General features: G+C 45.1%; 1 protein-coding gene across 3 annotated transcripts in view; it reads right to left on the bottom strand.

The window, feature by feature from the left end:
- Nucleotides 1–23,590, bottom strand: part of EXOC2 (exocyst complex component 2) — a 948,514-nt gene that overhangs the window by 274,915 nt on the left and 650,009 nt on the right. For all 3 annotated transcript variants that reach the window (XM_078688027.1, XM_078688028.1, XM_078688025.1), the window contains one exon: nt 8,206–8,267. In XM_078688027.1, the coding sequence (XP_078544153.1) occupies nt 8,206–8,267 (62 nt within the window). The remainder of the gene's footprint in view (nt 1–8,205; nt 8,268–23,590) is intronic.

Raw genomic sequence — 23,590 nt, 5'->3', positions numbered from 1 at the left:
TACAAAACCCTACGCCGTTGCTATGGCATGCCTTCTCCGGCATAAAAAACGCCCTGACCTCCAGTCCCATATTAGTGAGTCCGGACTACTCCCAGCCATTCCTACTCCAGACAGATGCTTCGGAACAGGGTTTAGGGGCAGTCCTGTCACAAAAAGACCGCTTGGGGAACGAAAAACCCATCCTCTACCTCAGTAGAAAACTATTCCCACGAGAAAAAAACTATGCGGTAGTGAAAAGAGAGGCCCTTGCGATCAAGTGGGCTGTTGAGAGCCTCCGCTACTACCTGGAGGGACGAGACTTTATCATTTATACGGAACACGCCCCTCTGGAGTGGATGGCCCGGAACAAAGGGCACAACGACCGAGTCCTCCGCTGGTTTCTGTCACTTCAACCCTTTCACTTTAAAACAGTTCATCGGAAGGGTGTAGACCAGGGTTATGCTGATTACCTCTACCGCTACCCCATGTCCCCAACCCCTACAAGAAGGACAGCTAGGGGAAGGGGATGTGATACGGCCCCGCGGGTTGCGATCCCCTTACTCACCCCGCTAGGATTGCCGCCCCTCCGAGGCTCACCCTTCCAGGAACCGCGACCAGACGCAGCCACGAAGGCGTCCATGACAACTGGAACCCCGCCCCTCTCTCTGTTGCAGGACCCAATCCGGGGATGCCGCGGACCGGAAACGCTTCACCCTGACCCCGGAAGTCCCGCCTCACCGCCGACGTCAGGACAGAGAAAAGACGGAAGCCGGGATCCAGACGTCGTCGGAGTATCGTGGCAGGAGATTTCGACTGGAGCTGCGGAAGAAGAAGACGGGAGCGGAGAAGTAGACGAGTGGTACGAAGACTGGTGGAGTCCCCAGGAGGTGGCTGAAGAGCGGCCGCAACTCGACAGAGAGTTGCGGCGGAGCGCATGAGTACCAGCTACCCTCCTTAAAGCACGCTAGGTGCTCTGTGTAAATACTCCGCCCCCTTTTGTAAATACTACTTCTATTCTAGGCACGTTCTCCTTAGTAGCTCGACACCGTGTATAAAGTGTACAGCACCTCGCACTATAAAAAGACTCTCCCTACACGACCCTCATTGGACACCCTCTTTTGCTTTGCCTTCCCCCGTCCTCCCCACCCTTTCCTCACGGTCCTTTCTGACTCCTCACACCCTGGTGACGGTAACGGTTGTGCAAACCTCAAGCCCCAGCGGGACTAATGGCTCCTTCTCTTTTTTTCACTTGCTGCCCTCCGAGGACTTTTCCCCCACCAACCAGGACATCCCGAAGACATCTACACCCAAGACCCGGACCCCTACCGAGACCCTACATCACCCGGAGGAGAAAGAAGACATTTCACCACGTTTTGTACTGTGGAGCCATATCTTTTGTTCACCCCTGTTTTGCTAAAAGACCTGCCTCGTGTGCAATAAAAGACCACTATTGCCCACTATATCCGGCCTCCTTGCCTGCTTTTCCAGTCCGCTGACCGCCCACGTTCACAGTGACATTGCCCGCTCTCTCGGAAGGATTGTTAGTGGAGTACTGGTAAGTTCCAGGCAATAACCATTTTGGATAACTTGTATTACCCACTTGCCTGAGGTGATTAAATTCCAGACAGGTAGGAACTGTGAGAGACATCCTCCGACAGGAGTGGAATGGTCGGGGGGTAGTGGAGGGAAGTCACTTTTTGTTGGCAGGGGAAGTGCAGGTGGAGTTGCCTCTTCCTCTGCCCTTGTTATAGTTTCCTCTGTAACCTCCTCGAAAATAGCCTCAGGTGGGGCTAGATTGGTTGTTCCCCTTGTAAGAGGAGGAGGGATTTTCTGAGGACATTGTTTTTGAGCCACCCCTGTAGAAGGAGCGACAAATGGAACCCCTACTAGAAGGTAATTGTAGGGCTCCCATGGATTTTGAGTCAGTATCTTTCTTCATTTTTTCTAATGAAGCATCTACTGTTGGCCCGAAAAGATGTTCTTTATCGAAGGGCTGATTCAGTATGGAGGATTGTACCTCCTGCTTGAATCCAGAGATTTGAAGTCAAGCGCATCTCCACAGGAGTATGCTAGTGTTGATAGCACGTGAAGCTGTGTCTGCCGCATCTAGGGTGAATTATATGGTAGTGTTTATGATGAGCTTCCTTTCCAGATGGAGGTTGTTAGCTTTGGTCTTCTGTTCTTCTGGCAAATGTTGTAGAAGTTTTTCTAAATCGTCATAATGTGCTCTGTCGTAACGCGCCAATAGAGCTTGAGCATTGGCAACACGCCAAGAGTTGGCGGCCTGGGAAGCTACCCTTTTGCCCGAGACATCGATAACATTTGACTCCTTATCAGAAAGAGGAGCATCACCTGTTGTTTGAGAGTTAGCTCTGTTGCAGGCATTAGACACAACAAGAGAGTCTAACAGTAACTGACCTTTTCTGTATACAGGGTCTGTAGGAGCAGCCTTGTATTTTTTATCTACCTGAGATGTTAGTATTCGGATTCTAACTGGGTCCTTGCATACCTCGTTAGTATGTTTTAACATGCCTTTTAGCAAGGGTAGAATGTTAGTAGACCTCTGTAAATGTGTGAACGTTTCTACAAGGAAATCCTCTTCTAGAGAGTCACTATGTAGTTCTACCCCGTGATACTGGGCAGCCCTGTTGATGAGCTGTGCAAAGCCAATGTTGAATCAGGTGGGGAAGGCCCAGAGGGATATGGATCGGGGTCAATTGGTACATCTGGATCCTTATCATAATCATCCCATGGGTCAGTGTCGTGTGGTATGTCTGGGTCTTGCGGGATGTCATCCCCAATCTCATCCCCATCATCGAAATCGTCATCCTGTGAGTCAGGTGACTTTGGAGGTGGGGAATTAGATGGTGTGATGTTTGGAATAGGAGGAGGGGATGGAGGCATCTAAGGGGGAGAAGGGTTGGTACCCAGGTCTCTTTTTTGCTTAAGAGGTATAGGGGCCCCTGGTGGGAGGTCTAACTTCCGTTTCTTGGGGAAGAGTAGCCATAAGGTGTCCAGTGTTGAGATCAATACTGAGTTTTTTCTGTTTTGGATCCAGAGGTGGTTCTTCAGATGGAAGTTCTTTGGAAGGAGTCTCTGTTACTTTCGGAGTGGGTTTTGGCATCGAAGATTTTTGTTAAGAGTCTCTGGGTGACGAGTGCTTGGAATCTAGTTCTTTAGATTTAGCCGGTTTAGGCTGTGTAGCCTTCGGAGTGGTGTGTTTCAGCTCTGAACTTTTCGGCGCAGAGGTTGCGGCCTTCAAGCTTTTAGGTGTGGAGGGCTTCGGCTCTGTGGCTTTCGGTGTCCAAGATGTCCTCGGTACCAACGATGTGGGAGAAGTCCCATGTTTGTCCTTATATTTCGGTGCCGAAGGTGTTGGTTCGGCACCAGACTGGGATCGGCTCGACCCGGAGCCGGAAGGCTTATGTTTGTGTTTTATAGCAGGGCCGGAGGGCAGGCATCTGTAACCTTTTCTCTGTGTCGACCGGAGCCCAAGGGCGAGGGTGATACCGAAGCCTTTTCCATAGCCTGAGTGGGAACAAGGGGGTCTGTAATCACGGTCCGTTGAGCCCGAGTGACGCTCAGGTCTTCTTCCATGTCGGAGTCGGCTTCAGACACAGAGACCAGTTCTTCTTCTTATTTGGCTTCATCGGCAGGACTGTGTTCTGGTTCGTCGCCAAAGATGTCCGGTACAGAGCCGCTACTGCGTTGCAGCTCGTGGCGTCGAGCCCAACGATCACAGATTGTCTTCTTCGATCGGAATGATTGACACGCTTCGCAGCATGTTTCTTTGTGTTCCAGGGATAAGCATAGCATAGGGATAAGCATAGGTTGCAGACCTCGTGCAGGTTGGTGCGTGGAAATTTAGCAAGACACCCGGGACATAGCTTGAACGGAGTCCGTTCCATCGACTGCTGGCGTGGACGGCATGGGTAGGCCCGACCGCCCGCCTCGAAGATACTCGATTGCGCACTATCACCGAAAGGAGGAGTCACCTACCTCGTGACAACAAAGACTTCTTTGGGAAAAAAACAAAGTGCAAACATCCAAGCCCTACACCAGATGGCGATCTATGCTAACGCATATGATCTACAGCTCATATGCCTCGAACACTCCATTTACCTACAGATTCCTCACTTTTGAATAACCCCCTCAGGTGCCAGACAGGATCCGGAAACTATTCACAGCTCTAGTCTGTCAGTAGGTGGCACTCATCCATTTCGGTGCTAGAAGCAGTCTGGGTGTAATGTCACTTGAGTGATATAGTGCGAACCTTGTGAACTGAAGTGAGTTCTCCATTTAAAAAGTCCTTAGAGGAAGAGACTAGGATAGTACGAATAATCATAAATGTGCGTACAACAAACTGACCTGGAACCTTGTGAAAATCAAAAGCCTATGACCATCCTTCAGAACGGGGAGGTGGGCAGGACCAGTGAGGAATATTCAAGTCAAGTCAATAATTCTTTATTTAGCCAATAGAGACCATAAAAGCACATTAATAAAACTTATATACTTAAAATCAAAATGAATACCTAGATTTTTAAAAGAAGCCATTAGTGCATGTTCGTTTCCGATTTGACAGAAATAAAAACCATCTAAGATCAATTGTAAAAGGGGCAAGTTAGGGCAAGACATTAAAAGAAAAGTAAAAAAATCACAGAATTAGGGGTTTAAAAATTAGACATATAAAGTGCAGAAGTGTCAGTGCATTCACAGGAACAGAATCGTCAAGTTCAATGAATTCTGAGTACCACAATTAAGTGTGTGCAATATGTGTGCCATATGCTCTGATAACAAATGGTAGCTTTCGAATCCTTAAACAACTTCTTCCTTTGCCTTAGGGCTTCTGAAAGAAAGCTTGCAACCCAAAGCAGACCATGTGGGAAGAAAGCATTTGTAAATACAAAGCAGGCCTTACTTGTGCAAACTGACAGGTCCTTACCAAAGTGAGGATACATTTTTTTCTGCAGGGTACCATAAACATTACAGAAAAATATAAAGTGCATGGTGTCCTGCTCAGAAAAATTATCAATAAGACATTGCTTTAAAGCACCTAACTTTGGGAATCCCTTGGGGACAGCTAAAAACCAGTCTATACAATTTAATCTGAATCTGATCAACAGGAAGCAATGATGAACATTATTGACAAACAACAAGTAGGGCTGCCCCTGCGGGCTTGAGCTCAGCATTATATATTATCTCACAGTGGGCTTAGCAAGTTCCATGCCTTCCCTTTCCACCAGCCACCTACCCAAAAACATGTTTTTGATGTCCTTCATATCACTTGGGCATAGTGGTCTTCGGTTCCTAAACAGGTCAGGGAGGCCGATCTTCCTCAACTTCTCCACAATATAACCTTTCCAGAGGATACGCAACGCCTCCTCGAGTGTGATACAGTCCTCCAGGACATGTTGGTTTAAAATAGGAACAGGACTTGACCAAATTCTCAACCAGCGCGTTAATGGTGCAACTGCAATAAGGTCAGAAACATAGCCCAGGCCAAGCTCTTCATGCATCATGAAGGAAGGGGTGCAGGTGGGAACAGCAAGAAGTCTACGCAAGAATTTATTCTCAACCACCTGCAGTTCTCTTACGTCTTTATACCCCCACACACCACAACCTTAGATGGCCATAGGGATACATTTTTCTCTGTAGATCTTTATTAAGGCGGTTACAGGTTTAGCCCCTGGTCTCTTGCCAAATCCATGGTTGCACCCACTGCCCTCGCAAGATGTTCTTTTTGAGTACTTTTTGAGCAACCCATGACGCTCTACCATCAAACAACACTCCCAGATAAAGGAATGTAGACACTTTGGTGAGCTTTACCTCCTGCAGAAGAACGTGCGGCTGATATAGCCTTCTGGCCTGCGATTTGGAAAAATTTATTGAAAGATCTAAATAATCCATAAAATCGATAAAAGTATTTAAAAGATTTTGGAGCCCCCCAGCAGTCCGAGTGAGCAGAGCAGGAGCAGACTGGTTCACTTGAGAAAAGAGGAAGTTGGGTTTAAGGGATTACCTGAAAAAAGGAAGGCAAAATCTTGTGAGTGTCAAAAACCTGGGGTAAGTCAGGCACAAGCTAGGGGAGGTTAAGCCTCAAGAAACTGTTGAACATGTCTGAAGTCTCTATCTATTGTAAAGCTCGAGTAACATTTTCCAGGTGCAATAGTTTGGCACATGGATTTCCAAACTTTTATCTAGATATAAAGTACCTATATAAAATGGAAAAAATGTGACTCTTACCAGTGCACAGAGCACATCATGAAAACAATATCTGAACTCACAGCTATTTCAAGCCATGAATTGTTTGGGCAAAGATGCAAATCAAAAAACCATTTTCTTGAAACTAAAATCTGCACAGCTTCAATGGAAGCAAACAAATGCATAACCTTTTAGATGAGTTCTGTGATCATTCATGTTGGCATTGTTTTTCTAATTGAGCTGAGGGTTAACTTCCATATTTTTGCCATTTGATTTTCTTAAAATGTCTTTCCGATTTCTTGTAGCTTTTGTTTTCTTTATTTAGGAAAATGACCAGTAGAGCAAAAGGACCCACTTTTGGGGCTTGCCCTATTGTCAGACGACCACTGTCCTGTATGCAAAATAAAAACCAAAATATCGTCCTAATGCCCAATGAAGGGAAACAATGCACTGTCTTTAATGCAGAGGTAAGTACAGGACGTCAAAGTCCCAACCTCTGCATTTATGAGGTTAAACTCACTCAATAACAACAATACTTGGCTTGTACAGTAAAAAATCTACAAAGTGCAATGCTGTCATTATGATTAGTCATTAGAAATCTTAATCAAATCAAGTTTACTAGCCTCCTATATTAAACATGAAAGGAAATGTACTGTCTTCACTTACACCGTGTACAAGTGTAATATAATTCCCCTTGCGAAAACCCCCCACACAAGTTGATTCTGTAGAGTTCGCCAATTCATGATATCAAAGCTCACCTATCCAGCAAAAAAACAGAAATGGCCATGAACAACTGCAATCTTTTATTGAAGCACATTATTTTCTGGATCCAATTGAGAATGGCTTTATAGATTTCCAGTGCACAAATGCAGTGGATACTTCGATGACCTCAAATGAAAACAGGAAGGAAACCATGAGGGACTCCTTGTTTTGCTCGATCTTGGACTTCCTAATAATATATTCTCTTGACTCAAGACCTATAAAATGAGGCATTATTTAATCTCTGACTATGCAACCTTGTGTATCTGGCTCTGTATCGGTTACTGATGTGGGAGAAAATTCAATTCAATACCCTCTGGTCAGCTCATTTGGCTGTGCATCAACAAGGCCGTTGTTACCTATAACAAAAGTTCAAAAGCGATTTTCCTTGAAGAACTACCAACTTGCTCCCCAGCTTACAAAGGCTAGCTGCAGAAACCATACCACCTCTGTTCACGCAGATAAACTCCGGATGATGTCAACTATCCTAAAATTGATTGTTGACCATCTATACTTTAGGAAAGACCTCTTTCCAGGCTGACTCTGCTCCTCCACTCAGGTAAATCCAGTAACTTTCCAATCCTTTAGCTCTAAAATGCTTCTTTGAGTTCTTCTTTGTAAATTCCCAACAACACATGATAGACTTTGTGTCTACTAAGAGATGAGCAAATACTGCTCTTACTCGGAGTTTACACTTTCTTTTACAACCAGCAGTGAGCTGATGGTTATGGTCAGGAGGTACCCTGAGGATATAGGAGGTATAACTGCTCAAAAAACATTTTCATCTGTTACTCCCCATTCATAGCATAAAATGCTAAATTCATACCCTGCAAACAGTAATTGTATTGTGGAGTCTTAATTCATGATTAAGCACTCACAGGTAAATGAGAGCGCACAGAGTAAACCTTTAAAAAAGCCAGACATCATTGATGGCACGGTGCTAATGATAAGTGAATGTAGGCACATTTAGCATGAGCACGGTCGTAGTCCTACTTTGTTTTCCTGGTCACTCGTGATCATTTCGGACTTCAGTATTTCCTTAGGCAACACAACATAATGCAACCTCATCAGTACACAATTACTTTGGTTGTAGTTTCATGCAGTGGAATCATGGGAATGTTTTTACAAGCACTGATTTCCAATGATCAGTGTTGAGAAAACAATTCACTTTTCAAGAGATGGGAAGCACTGTTTCACATTCAAAGAGAAAACAAGACACCATATGGCTCTTCAACTATTATGGTAAAATGTCTGTGATCCACTTACTGAGATAAATCCACGTCACCATCCGGCTTGGTACTTAGATGCTCTAGACAGTCTATAAAAACCTGTGAATCACAAGAAACTACGTATAGATTTAAATTATAAAAAATAAACGTTTCTGTACATGAAAAGATTTTTTATGTTTACACAGAGAACAAGGACTTGCTGGTGCAGGACAGATGTTCTTCTTACCCTGGCAAAATACTCCTTTCTCCTGTTACCAGACTGACAGTATATGGTTTATTAATTCACAAGGAGTGTATCCCAGCCAACTCAATAAACCCACTCTGGTTAAATCAAAATACAATTCTTAGAGAAACTCAGGTTGACCCCTGGTAGATATGGCCTAAGCAGCAGGTAATATCTAAAGAAATGCATGTTAAGTTCAAGCAGTACCAACAATTAAGTACAGAACACAACACAATAAAATTCTCAAACCAATGCACAAAAATAGAGAATGCTTTAATGAACAAAAAGACAGCAAGCTCATTAACCCCTTGACTGCGGAGCAAATTCTGCCGCAGTGCGGGAGAAATAATGAGTGGGTGTGGTTCGGACGGACCACGGCCGTCCTCCACACACGCCCACCGTGACGTCGGATGGCCGGGGGCCATCCAACGCATCAAATGGGTTAAAGTAGCTTAATCGGAACCAGAGATAGAAATGTAGATGTTTTAAGCCAAACAGAACCTACAAAAAGCAAAATGCCATAGAAAAATAATAGTCTGCAGTGGACCAGGACCAGGTGTAATTTCAGGCCAAAGGTGATGGAGCAAATGTCAGATATGAAAAGTATGTCATCCCGGTCAGAGATTTTACCTTCAGACGTAGTCTCCAACTGCTGGGAAAGTTCCTTGAGCAGGCTTCTGGGCACTAGGTATCACTCCATCCAGGGCACCTGCAGAGTCCACAATCTGTGGTTAGTTGAGCCCTCCTGGACTCGGGGGCCATTATGCTTTTAGTGTCCCTGAAGTAGGTAAAGAGGAAGCAAACAACTTGGCCCTTGTATTGCAATTCCAGCCCCTGAGTGCCAGCAGGAGTCATTGAGTGCATGTTTGAGTCCTTGTCTTCCAACAGGAGTCCCAAGTCAGGAGTTTTCTTCCTAGAGAGCCTTCCTCTTCAGATGAAGTCTTCCCAGGTCTGGGGAACATTTGGAGGAGTTGGTGGTGGTCGCGGTGCCAGCTTAATCCGGGTACAAGTCAGTGACTGATGAAATCCTACCACCCAATCCTTTCTTGCAGTCCCTTCACCTCCTGTTTGTAATACTGTAAAGTTACTCAGGAGTTCCTCTTGCAGAATGGCAGAACCCCAGGGTGCTTCCAGACAGGCCTGTCTTCAGTTCCTTAGCTACCTCCCAATCTAGATGTGCTTCCCTCCCATCTGAAAGAGGCAACACTGTTCCTCCCTCCTTCTATGAATGGAGCCTGGCAATCTGGGAGGATCCGGAGAGTGAATAGAAAAAGCCATCCTTGGCATCTCCAAGCCAGAAGAAAGGTGCTAAAGCTGCCTTTTGTATGGCCAACTGTTCATGTTCACTCCCAGATGGTTAATCCCAGCTAAGTGATCAGCAGTTAACACACATTTGCTCTTCCTGAACTAAGTGGCAGACTATTATCTCCGAGCCAGAACCTCTCCAAGCCATGGATGTGTATTCGATCACTGGAGATGTGATGCCTGGCAGAACTGGTTTTAAACCAGCTCTGGCAGCTTACAGTACATTTTAACAAAGTTACTTGTCCACTCAAGTTATCAAAAATCTGATTTCACAATTAAATCCGATTATCTAAATTAAGCAGGAAATAACTTCAAAGCATTTTTTCTAACTTTCCTCATGTTGAAAAAGAAAATTACTATTTTAATCCCATCTAGAGGTGTTCAGGGGAAAATCTAGCAATGCCCACACAGTGACACAGCTTTTGGGTTTTATTTTGAAACCTTTCTGACCACAGACTAGATCAACACAGCCTCTGGAGTAGGAGATCCGTTTCTCAAGAAGTATCAAGACCACGAGCTGAGGACAATACAAGAACTTAATAGAGATTTGCTCCCTTTTCCTCCTCTGTGCCGTTTAATGGTCAACGAGTATCTGCATCACCGTTCCGTGTGTGGCTACACACGGAACACGGAATGCGCAGAACGGTGATGCAGATACTCGTTGACCATTAAACGGCGCACTCGATACGAGGAGTTATCCTCTCCCATACACGCCACCCAAACGGACGTTGTGCTCATCTCCGTGGAACATTTCCCTACGGAGTATGGCACCTCTGATGTCGGATTGTAGAATTAACAAAGAGAACTGATCCTATCTCACCACTACTTTTTCTAGAGCCCGCGAAACGCGCTTATCAGGAACTGTGGACAACTACATTTATTCATTAATCTAATTCTCTTGCTTGAAGCATCTATATATGGATATTAGAGTCCTGGGCCCTGCCGGGTCGGAATTATTACCGGCGGAGCGACTTCCAAATTGACGTCCAATTACTTCATAGCCCTGAGGAGACGAGGGAGGACAATCCCACATGCGACGAAAGACGAGTCGGCTGGATTGCTCTTAAAAACATTAAAATACCGTATTTCTCAAGGACCAGTTGATGTTTACTTCTGTTCACTTACAGGCTTTGTTTTTTGCTTTGACTGTATAGTAGTGACTACACTGACACAAACTGTTATAAATATTGTTGTGTGCAAGGGTATTTTGTTGTAATTACCTGGTGTGCTGGCCTCGTCTGACACACACATGGATGGGTTATAGGGCTCATCCCCCCCTCTTTTTTGCACCACATTTCTACAGTGAGAGTTTCAAGTACTATTGCGTTCACTTCTAGCAGTGCGCCCTTTTGTTTCCTTGTCCCTGACTAAAAACCCTTTAGAAACATTTTACTAAAGACACAATTAACGCTGACCCAAGATAAAATATCACAACAGCAACAAATACTGCAAAACATAAAACTTGTTTTTATCTTTCAAAATCAGGGCCCCAAACAATTGGCAACCCAGGCAGCTACTAGAAAAACTACTTTTGTCAGAAAAACAAAGCGTGGAAAAAACAGACACAGGGAGAGAGCAAAATTAATCAGAAATAACTTCCCTGGTACCAGTCATATCAGCGAGAAAGGATACTAACAACAAGGGCATCCTAAAGCCAAATAGCGTAAAGACCTCCTCCCACCCTTAACTAACTAACCATCAAGGTCAGGAAGAGTTCAAGCCCGCTCAGGAAGTGGAAAAAATCCCTATAAAAATAAGAACACTATCAATATAAGTGACGTATCCGTATTTCACAACCGAGGCGTCTTTGGAAAAGGGCGTAAAACCAGGATCGATTTGCTAGGGAACCAACCCATTGAAAGGATTGCCGAAGAAATCCTCTGACTGGCATCACACAACGAGTATAGACTGACTGGTCTGGCACCTAATACCTCATGACAGATACATCCAGTCCCTACCTATGGGTACTCCTAATCAATGTTCAAAACAAGGATTGCTAGGCCTACCTATGTGTACTACTAATCAATGCTCAAAGCATGCGTCGCCAGGACGTAACTTCCAATCAAACCATCAGAAAGAATGCATGCCAGTCAGCAAACCAACAAGCAAACCTGCCCAGCAGATAGATGCATGAAGACCAAACTAAGTTACCTCCCAATTGTTCTTTACACGAACATACGGCTCGAGGGACAGCAGTGAAATACTAAATCAAGGCAACATTTTAAGGCTAATTAAAAGCATTCCAATGCACAGGATATCAAATTGACAGATAAATTCATTGCAAACATGGAACCGGGGAAAGTACACACGCCTGAAAAAACGTTGGTCAGCTGGGGCTCCCAAGAGTTAGCTAAAGCAGTACTGGCAAATAAATCACATTTCAAGAAGTGGGGTATCCTAATTAGAGGTCAAGCGGAGGAAGCCTAGCCACATATTCAGCTAAGAAGGCCCACAACAAAGATGACTGTTATACCTTCATGAATCAAGAATTGTCCACCAGCTATTAGATCCTGGGGAACCCGATTGGTAAAAACTGGTCACATGTTCCCACAGTAGCAAACAACACAGGTACAACAGCTGAAACAATTAACTAGTATGGGAAACCCGATTACTGACAGGAGCTGGCTGCCTTGGGCCCTGATAAACCAAGAGATGACTTGAAAATGCATGATGCATACCCACCAGACCACAGAACATCTCACCGCTCTGCAAATTTGTTCATGGAATGTGGGTGGTTTAAAATACATAACAGGGGTTTAAATGAAAACATGTTCAACAACCGATATGTGGCTGAATTTATCTTAGCACAAGACCGTGTATGGCAAATTCTAGACCAATGGGCGCAAACAAAGAATAGATCCAGCAAAATCGGTGCCTCCATCCTCATGGCTTGTTCCAGCATGGACCTAAGAGTCCTAAATGGAAGATTACGGGAGAACCAACTGCATGTAAAAACAAGAATCACCTCTAAGGCAAGCTCCACAATCAACTACACTATGGCGTCACTCAGCCTATTTAATCGGATAATTTCTTACAGGATTGAACCCCAGCTAGAAATCTACCACTGACCTCAGCTAGTAGGTATAAGCACATCGACCTGCCTCCACCCAAAAGAGACAAAGCTTTAGTCCCAGTAACTTCAGAAAAACTGAGAAAGCTACAATGGAAAGGGCACATTGCAAATTAAATAGCAGTGGAGTGTTTAGTTCTAATTCTTCCGAAATACTCTCAGGACCACAAATCTGCCCTAGACTGAGACGCAATCATGGAGACGTAGTTACACAAATATTCTAACTCACAATATAAGAAAGGTCATCAACTCGGCCCTAGGAAACAAAAGGCGGAACGGTGCACGCCGGCCTCAAGAACAGCCTAGTGGAAAAAATTAGATAAGCAAGATTGTTGTATAAAAAGTAAATTTGTTAAACAAAATAGAAGTATAACGAAGAACTGTGGGCGAAAATCTTGCATGATTGCAAGATTAACTACCAAAGATAACAATGGAGAACCATAAACAATTTGAAAGTGGTCCTTACACAGATAACAATGTTGACATCAACAAGCAAATCTGGACAGAGTACCTTGTATCTCATTACACTGCTCATATAAAAGAATTGGCATTATCAAAGTCATATATGCATTCGTTTGTGCTAAGGTGGGTCCAGGACAACAGGGACATGCAAGTTTACCACCCAAGAGGAACAGCGAAGTTAATACTTAAAAAGTAAAACAGATGGGGCCTCCAGTCCAAGTAGCCTGCCAAATGCCTTGTTTAAATTCAATTAGGCAAGCTGGTTGAATTATTGTCCTGCTGTATAATTACTATTTTGCCCATAACCAAATTCCTGACTCCTGGTGAGGTGCAATTATTTACCCGGTATATGAAGGTGGTAACAAAAACGATCCAGCCAATTACAATCTGATCACTTTACTAGTCAACAAGACAAAATACTACACGGGTCTTTTACTACATGATTTGAGTATCTGGTCAGATGAGTGGTACATAATTCGATGCAATCAGTCTGTTTTTTGCCCAGGAATTAGCACAGTGACCTACCTGACAATTCTAGCCCTGACCATATAAAAGGCTCGGAGCCTTAAAAGCCCCCTTGTTTTGTGGACTTCAAGGACGCTTTTGACTGCATTGATAGGACAAAGCTCTGGTCCATACTTGCCAGCTAGGGAAATCACTGAAGGTAATATAATTTCTTTATATAGATACATAGATCCAGATAAAATTAGGTGATTGAACAAGGCTATCATTTAAGATTCCAATAACATATGGCCTCAAGCTGGGATGTGTGCTAGCCCCGGTGCGATTTAATCTCTCTTTGGCGGACTTCACTCAAGATATGGACCAGATAAATGCCCGTGCTCCCAAACTAGGGGAACAACAACTGGCAAGCATGGTATATACAGATTATATAGTTTTCCCAAGCAGAACCAAGGTGGGACTACAAAGGTTGTTACATAAAATAAGCTCCTTTACCTCGGACAACGAGTTGGAAATAAGTCTAAATAAAACAAGAGTTCACTTTCAGTAAAAAAAACAAAAAAAAGACAAATTAAGACATTCAGACCCTGGAATTTAAACAATCCCAAACTAACTAAAGAAATTGAGTACAAGTATCTTGGAATCAAATTTGATATAAAAGGAACCCACCAGCGGCATACAGAGCTACTTAAATCAAAAGCTGGATCGCTACTCGCTGCTTTCATATCTTTACTGAAAAAGATACACGGTCATTCGCTCCTTCCAATAAAGGTTTTGTTCATCAGAACAAAACCTTTGCCAACCATTGCCTATGTCTGAGAACCACTCTATGGTTGTGACTGGTTGAAGGCACTACATCTCAACACATATAGGCAACTTTTTCGACTTCCCCATAACGCTTCCTCTGCCCAAATAAGGTTAGAATTTGGGCCTCATAAAGCAAAAGTACACAAGACGAGGTACCTTTATCAAATTCTGCTACAAACTGAGGATCACCAAGGAGACCACACTCGACCAATGGCTATGGATAGAACTATCAAACAATATAGGGCTCTACCCCTATAAGGACTTCTTACGTCTTCATTAGAGAATCTACAAATTGCCGGCCTGTGGGAGCTCCCATTGTGTTTTCATGTCTTCAAGAAACACGTCAATAAAAGCATGCCTGATCTATTGCTATTGAAAGACAATATTGCCTTCTCGAAGCGAGCGCATTAATGAATCATCATTCATTCCTATAAAACTTTGAGGCAACAGTCATACCGAGGCTCTAGCTATTCTTCCAATATGAAAACAAAACAAATGCGTCTGCATTAGGGAGACTTTCCATCACTTGACTTGTGTTCAAAATGGCATCTAACTGGAAATAACCTCTGCAGAGGCAGTAACCAAGCCCCAGAGACCATCACGCACATTATTTGTATCTGTTCAGCACTTCTTGCGTGGCAGTTTTAAAACATTAGGAGTGCGAACATGCCTGCAAGCAGTAATTGAATGCTTTAACAGGGGAAACACAAGTCAAAATGTGCAGATGAATACATTCTTGACTTGTGTCGCAAAAAAATAGTCACATCAAGAAACCCAGATGATGAATCTCGCCCATTAAATGCAAAACTGTCTGCTTTTCCGCAACAACATAATTCTTTTTAATCATGCGTCTCTCCGATGAATTTTAAAGCAACGTATGCACTATACGTCTTATTGCCAATAACAACAAGTAAATCGTCACACAAGACTTCATTAAAGTCTTTTTTGTAATTTATGGTTTACATCTGTTGCATTGAATTTGTTTTAGAAAACAATATTACATAACCAACCCCACCTACATCCATTGGCCTGTGAGGTTTGAACAGCAATGAAAAATCAATAGAGCGATAGGGATATGAGGGATTAATAGGGGTGAAAAAAAAGAGGGCAGTAGGGAAGAGTATAGGAAAAGGGAGTCTGCTAGACGGGTCTAGTGTAGGGGAATTTCACCGGCTAAGACGCTGTCTTATCTCCTGATGCAAAAAGAACAGACAATGCATGGAATGCTGAATTAATCAAACATTGACCCCTAGTCACAGATCTGGGTTAAAGCCATAGTTTTTTTGCACGTCACGCCATTCCAGTTTAGACCCAGCCATATGCAAATCAGTCTTGACCCCGTTCCCCGTGGGAAGAGAACAGCCCGAACTGCCAGGCCAGGTCTTCCCTGGACCAGAAATAAGAATCCTGGGACCGGTTTCGGGGTACCACCCCCTCATCAGCCAGGCTAGCTTGAATCTGGTGGCGTAGCGACTACAGGACCCATGTCTGGGCATACCATTCCCACTTAGGGCGACAAATGAAAAAATTGCCAAAGTCCTGAGTCAGTGTCAGATGTCACCTGTGTGAGGTGTATAACCAGCAGGTATGCGGGGCAGGGGAGCTCCCAGAATTCCTGGGATAGGAAGAGTACGAATGGACCCTAAATTTTGTCAAAATGCGGCAGCTGGTGTTCTACTTCTGCCGTCAACCTGTCCATGACAAGAAATCCCCAAAGCTTATGCTGCCAGTCCAGTTTTGTCAGGAGGCCATCAGTTCCCTATTTAGACAAAATAAACTGTTTCGCCGTGCAAAAGGCAAGTGTGATTGCACAGCCCCTCGCAGATCTCAGACAGTAGGTTAGTCCCTACAAAATGGAACTATGGACCTTGGGTATGTCGGTATCATGCATCTAATTGATGTTGACCAGGAGGTCTGCCCACTTTTGTTGAAGTTTGGGGCAGTGCCATAGAAAGTGTGTCAGTGTACCTAGGTTTCTACACTGCTACCAACAGCCATCCTCCCCGCCTGGTTTCCATTTAATTGTTCTAGAAAGTGTAATACCAATAATGCAAGATTTTGAGTAAAGTTTCTTTGTCAGAGGCACTACAGACAGATGTGTGTGCCCAGTGTAGAATATCTGCCCATTGAAGGCGTGTGTGTTCACAATCTAGTTCCCAGCGTTGCTGTGCCAGAGATTTGGTGGTAGTTCTTGAGGTGTTAAGGCAAACATATATGTCAGAAAGAAGTCTCTTGTCCTAGGAGCTTGCGTGTGGTCTTCTATTCGGTTGTCACCTAGAGTCTTATTTCAATATCCTGCCACTGTGCGTTGGAGTGAATGCGATTTCCTGTAATCAGTGTCAGTGGGGTTGTGTGAGTTTCTGTGTCAGCTGTACACTATCTAATGTGCCCACTAACTACAGGTGAAATGTAAAGCACTGGTGGCCTGTGTGATTTGGGTAGCCAGGGTATTATCCAAATCTAGAGTCCCACTATCGCCTGATGTATGGAACACCAGTGTCTCTCCGTGCTAGGTCGGGACCACTCTACTAGGTAGCAAAGCTGCGCTGTTTGGTAGTAACATAGCAAGAGGGGAACTCCCCAGTCCCCCCTTAGCCATAGCCAGATATACCTGCTTTTCAGCTAAATGTGCTTTTTTACACGCCCATATGTAGTCTTCAATTAAGTGTTGCAGTTTGCTGATAAAGAGGGACAGGGGAGGGGGAGTTTGTAATGGTAGTGTCTGCATTACATATTATATCTTGGGTCATTTTGACCGCTGCAAGTCTACCCAGCCACGAGACAGTTTCCCTACCAGTTGTGTAAGTCTGCCCTAGCCGCTGAGAGTAGTAGGGCATAACTGCATTTCACCGTGCACTCTAGGGAGTGATGTATTTGTAGGCCCCCCTTTTAAAGCCCAAGCAAAGGAAAGAGTTGTTCCAGCTGTGATCGGTCAGCCTTCTGAAGATTAGCCTTAAAGCCACATGCCCTTCCAATGACCTCTAACTACTGCATTAGTGGGGGAAGGTACACAGGGATTTGCAACTGCAATTATAACATTGTTTGCTTATAAGGCTAATTTATGTTCCCTACCTCCCATACTGACTCCCGTTATTTGGGGGTGTCCATGCACGGTCTCTGCAAAATGCTCCATGGAAAGACCGGAAAAGGGACAAGGGGAAGCCCTACTAGGTGCTGCATTCTATGTTAAAGGACTGCAATAATCATCCATTTCAGCATGTCTCACAGCAGGGAAATGGAAGGATCAGGTATGTTGGTTTCGAATAATGTTAGTCAATTCAGTGATGTTGGAGTTGTACATAAGCAACTTATGATTGAGGAGGCATTTGTGTGGTGGGGGAGCTTTGCCTGGGACACGTAGAGTGATGCAGATGGGGAAGAGGTCAAATAGAGCAGCCGTGGACAGGTCTACTAATGTGGCAATTCCTGTGAAGAGAGGTGATTTATTTATTTATTTATTTTTTTTTTTTTCAAGGTTTTATATAGCGCGAACAAGATCCTTACAGATATCAGAGCGCTTTACATGGAGTGGGAAGACAAAAACGATGTAATACAGGGGAAAGATAAACAGTTAAATAGTATATATACAGTTTTAAGTTCAAGTGAGTTTAGCCAGGAGGATCGATTTGACTTCCTTTTTGAAGGATGCTGTGGATGAGATAAGTCTTATTTCTGGAGGGAGGGCATTCCAAATCCTGGGGGCCATCCCTGAGAAGGATCGTTTGTATGTTTTTGTCTTGTGGAATTTTTGTGGTTTCAGGAGGAGAGTTTGTGCGCTTCTTGTTGTTCTTGAGCCTCCTGAGATTGTCAATTTCTGAACAATGTAGCTAGGCGAATTGTGGTGTAAGGCCTTATGAGTAATGCACACAATTTTCAGGTGTATTCTGGCTTCATAGGGTAACCAGTTCAGAGATTTTAAGTCAGGGGAGATGTGTGAAAGTTTTTTTGATCCTGTGATGTGTCTTGCTGCAGCATTGGTAGAGGCTCTTAGTGGTGCGGTTGTTGATAGGGGGAGGCCGCAGAGTGTGGTGCTTCCATAATCGATCCGAGGGATAACTAACGCTTGGACCGCAGTTTGGAAGTCGTTGGCTGGGAGGAAGGGTTTCAGCTTCCTCAAGGTGTTGATTTGGAAATTAGCTCCCTTCGTAGCATTGCTGATATGTCGTTGCATATTGAGATTGGAGTCCAGGGTTATACCTAAAGATTTTGCTGAGTCTACAATGATGGGTTGGACGTTGAATGCATTGAGGTGTTTAAGCCAATCCTGAGCGATGTGGATTTTGGCGGGGGGAGCTATTAGTAAGAACTCAGTTTTCAGAGCATTAAGTTTGAGATGATTCTCTGCCAACCATGTCTGTGTTTCCTTAAGAGTTGAGTTGAGAAGTTTGATGTCATCCGGGGATTGTAGTTTGAGGTAGAGTTGGGTGTCGTCAGCATACATGTGGAATTGCACATTAGAGGCATGAAGCATTACGGTGAGTGGCTCCATGACTAGATTGAAAAGTGTAGGGGATAAGGCTGATCCTTGCGGGACTCCTAGTGTTACAGGGGCCGGGCTGGAAAAAGTGTTGTTGATTTTGAATTTCTGAGTCCGATTGTGGAGGAAACAAGTAAACCATTTGAGTACTGTTCCCGAAAGACCCATTCTGGTGTTCAGCAGATCGAGTTAAGTTCTCGTGTTTGACCGTGTCGAATGCTGAGGACAGGTCGAGAAGGATGAGAAGGCAGGTACCATTTTGGTCAAGAATTTGAAGTGCATTATCAATAATGTGAGTCATGGCTCTTTCTATGCTGTGGCCTGCGCGGAAGCCGGATTGGTGTCGGTTGAGGAGGTCAAAGTGATCGATGTGTTTTGTCAGTTGGATGTGAACACATTTTACTAACAGTTTGGCTAAGGTGGGGATGTTGGAGATAGGGCGATAGTTATTAAGATCGGTAGGGTCAGCTGTGGGTTTCTTGAGTATGGGCGATACTTGTCCCACTTTGAGGGAGTCTGGGATGCATCCTTGTTGGAGAGAGCTGTTAATGATTTTGGTCCAGAGCGGTAGAAGCCATGGGATAAGATCCTTTACAGCATTAGCAGGTAGAGGATCCGAGAGGTGATTGGAGGGCTTAAGGGTGCCCAGGATCTTGCCTATGGAATCTTCTGTGTAGGTGTCAAAGGATGACCAGGATGCATTGTTTTTTAGTTTGATGGGGGTTTTGCTGAGGGAGCTAGAGTATAGGTTTAGATCAGAGAGGAGATCATTCTTGATGTTGGTTGTTTTTAGATTGAAAAAGGTAGAGAATTCTTCACAGGAAGGTAGGATGTTGGATGTGTTCAGTGATCGTTGGGGTTCGTCCTTGGATTGTGATTTGATTAGTTCAAAGAGTTTTTTTGGTCGTTTTTTTGCTTGGTCAAGTTGAAGGCTAAAGAAGTCAGCCTTTGATCGTTTGATTTTCCTGAAGTAAGCATTTCTCTTTTTCTTTAGTGCATAGAGGTGAAAAGCTGAGGGAGTAGATCTCCAATTACGTTCAGCTAATCTCATAGCTCGTCTGTCGTCGTTGAACAGACCGTCGTACCATGGTTTAGAGATTTTGGAGGAGACTCTCTTTAACTGAAGGGGTGCAACTTCGTTGACTATCGTGGTCATTGATTTGAGGTAATGATCGGTGAGCGCTTGAACATCGTTGTTTCCGGTGGGGGGAAGGAGAAGGTTGTAGCTGGGTGATGGTAAGGAGTTGGGATTGAGTTTCTTCAGATCTCTTTTCCAGGTCTTGGGTTTGGTGGATTGGGCTGGACAGAGTTTCACATATTCATTGATGAAGAATGTGACAATGTGGTGGTCAGACCAGTCACAGGGTTGAATTGAGTCTAGTTGGGTGGCATCACCTTTGGAGATGATGAGGTCCAGGATAGAGCCTTTGTCGTGAGTGGGGCTGTTGCAAATTTGGGTGAGGTCTAGGGTGTTAAGGAAGTTTTTGAGACTGTTAACCACCGAGTCATTGTTATCATTCCAGTGAAGATTGAAATCACCAAGGAATATTTGTGTAATTTGTCGACCCGAGTTCGTTGTGATCATGTCCATGAGGTGTTCAGTGAAGGTGAGGTTGTCTTCTGGTGGGTGGTAAATGATATGTAGAGAGCAAACTGGATTGCCCTCACTGTTGATGTCGAGGCATATGTGTTCACAAGAGGAGAAAGTAGGGGAGATGGCTCTAGTTACTGAGAGGTTACTCCTGTGAATACATGCTATACCATCTCCTGTCCTGCAGTCCCTGTCTAATCTGATGATGTGATAGTGAGGGGGAACTAAAATGTCAATGGGGGGAGGAGGATTCTGTTAACCAGGTTTCGGTAAGTATGATAAGGTCTAGATCATGTGCGATTATGAGGTCGGATATGTCCGATGTGTGTCTGGGGGCAGATCTACAGTTAAGTAGTGTGCATTTGAGCCGTGAGGTGATGATGGAGGCGGAGGGGTCTAGAGTGAGGGTGACTTTAGTGAGATTATCAGAGATGGTGCCTCTATTATTATGAGTAGGGGGCCTGTGAGGGTTGGAATGGATAGTAGGGATGGGGAGGTGTGTGGTGGCTGTGTGGGCCATGGGGGTGGAATCATAGGAGTGTAGGAGGGCACGTATGTCATAAGGTGTCAATGTATTGATGCATCGGAAAGGTCGGGTGGAGGAGCTATGGGCAGGGATAGAGGTCCAGAGAGGAGGGTTGTGTGTATATGAGCATGTAGATGGGGTAGGGGGCTGGTGGCGTAGATAGGTATCGGGTAGAGAAGGGTGCCTAATATGATTTGTAAATAGCTCTTTGAATGTTTGTAGATCGTCTTTAATTTGGAAGAGGGAGGACATAATCTTGTCCAGAGTGGAGTTAGGGACAGTGGTGGTGTGGATGGTAGAGCGTAGTAAAGGTTGAGGAGAGTGGACTCTGTTTGGTGTGAGGCCTGAAAGGGGCGGGGAAAGAGTATGGAGCGGAGGTGGGTAAAGAATTTGGTATGTTTTAGGCGTGGGTATCGAGGAAGTAGGGGCATGTGAAGGAGGGAGAGGAGATGGTGTAGGAGTTTCCTTGGTGGGTACTTGTGTGGTTACACTGACAATGGGTGGGAGGGGTAGCAAGGAGGGTGGGTGTGGGAGGAGGGGGGAATGGTGGTGGTGTAGGAGGGAGGGCATATTGGTGGTATGGGGTGAGGGGGGAGTAGATGTAGGGGACGTGGGGGTGGTAGTGAGGAGAGGGTTAGGTGTGAGAGGAGGGGGTGGTGATGTGCGAAGAGATGGGGGGACTAGGTGTGAGCAGGGAGGAGGAGAAGATGTGAGAAGAGGAGGGGAGACAGGATGTGAGAAGAGTGGGGGTGGTGATGGGGGAGTGAGGACTAGGTGTGCGAGGTGGGGGGGTGGTGATGTTGAGAGAGGGGAGGAGGGGGGACTAGGTGTGAGCAGTGGGGAAGAGGTGAGGGCGGTGGGAGGAATAGGTATGGAAGGAGGAGGGGTGGCAACGGAGATGGGGGGGCTAGATAGGAGAGGAGGCGGGGTGGTGATGTGAGAGGAGGGGGGAGGGCTTGTGATGAGGAAGAGATGTGTAATCTTTCACTGTTGGGTGACATAGTTGCAGTTCGTCCACTAGTCCCATGTCCTTCAGCCATGCTCCCGTTTGCCCGGTCCTCTGTATGGCCCTATCCATGAGTGCATCCTGGACCAGGTTAAAGTCTTCCCCCCAATAAGGTTTAGGCATCAGGGGTGGTCTTCACCCAGCCAATAACTTCCAGGAGGAAGGCCTCTTGGTGATTGTTTGGGGCATAGATGTTCAGGGACAGTAAAAGAGCCTGTAAACATTATGAAAGAGAGTGGCGGAGAAATTATAATTCTTCAGACAAACTGGTTTACAAACAGGCATTGAATAAGTATTATTAGAGTATACGCGAGGAAAAGAAGCTTTTTCTCTCTACAAAAATAGATATGGCATCTAATAAGAGTAAAACACTTTTTAACGTTGTAAAAAGTTTCACCTCCCTTGCCTCTATAAGTCAACCGTTTGTCCCCACAAGCGACTGGACGAATCGAATGGCCCTCTTTTTCTATGAAAAAATTAAATTGATTCAGGATTCCTTTGAAATTCAACCACTGGAGCGGGATGTTGTTGAGGTCCCTCATTTAGAGGCTTGTTCCAGCTTCCCTGTGAGAATTCCCTGAGATTACCTTAGAGCAATCTCTGATATTTATGAAAGCTTTGAAGTCGGGCTCGCCTACAGACTCTTGTCCAGCAAAGTTCCTGTCTTCATTAGCAGATGTGATTAATCCATGTGTGAATACCATTCTGAATACGGCTCTACGGGAGAGGCTGATGCCACACAGGTGGAAGCATGCAACATTCTTCCTTTATTGAAGAAATCTACTGCTGATCCTGAGGTAGAATGTAATTATAGACCTATCTCGCTTCTGCCTTTTTAGGTCTCGCACCTGGCGATTACAGCGCGAAGCGCTGTCTCGCCTGCAAGCCTATAGTCACCGGGTATGCTTTCAAGGAGACAGGAGATGGGCACGCGCAGCATGCCGGAATCGGATCAGGTCGCGTGCCCATCTCCGGTCTTCCTTGAAAGCCTCATGCACTTCCATACCCCTCCCTGCGCACACACACACAAGCGTACACTCACACACTCGAGCGCACACATACAGAGACACACACCATACACCCCCGCCGCCGCCACCCCTAGTACAACTAAGCCCCACTTACCGCATCCGCGCCACTCTAACTTCTGCAGCCTCCCCGGGGCTCTCCCTCAGGCATGGGAGCCCCGCGTCACCACTGCTCCTCTGGGCCAGCCACTCCGTGAGCGCGGGCTTCCTGCAGAAGACGGAAGTCCCGCCCCACGACAGGCGTGACGCTCCAGAACTTCCGGTTTCGGAATGTGCACACTCACGGCTTGTTTTTCTTGCATTAGGGCACTTTTCAGTCCACCAAGAACAATGGTCGAGGGCGCAAGGTCACGGCAGCGGTAGGAAAAACTGCACGACATGGGGCGCCGAGGCAACTGCGCTAACTTTGAATAACTATTACTGCTGGCACCGTCATTGCGGAAGCGGCATCTCTTCTCTGCTGAATTT

This window comes from Lissotriton helveticus, chromosome 4_1 (genome assembly GCF_964261635.1).
Source record: "Lissotriton helveticus chromosome 4_1, aLisHel1.1, whole genome shotgun sequence".
Lineage (NCBI taxonomy): Eukaryota > Metazoa > Chordata > Amphibia > Caudata > Salamandridae > Lissotriton > Lissotriton helveticus.
Note: the sequence above shows the minus strand (reverse complement) of the source record. Positions and strands in the feature narration are given on the sequence as shown.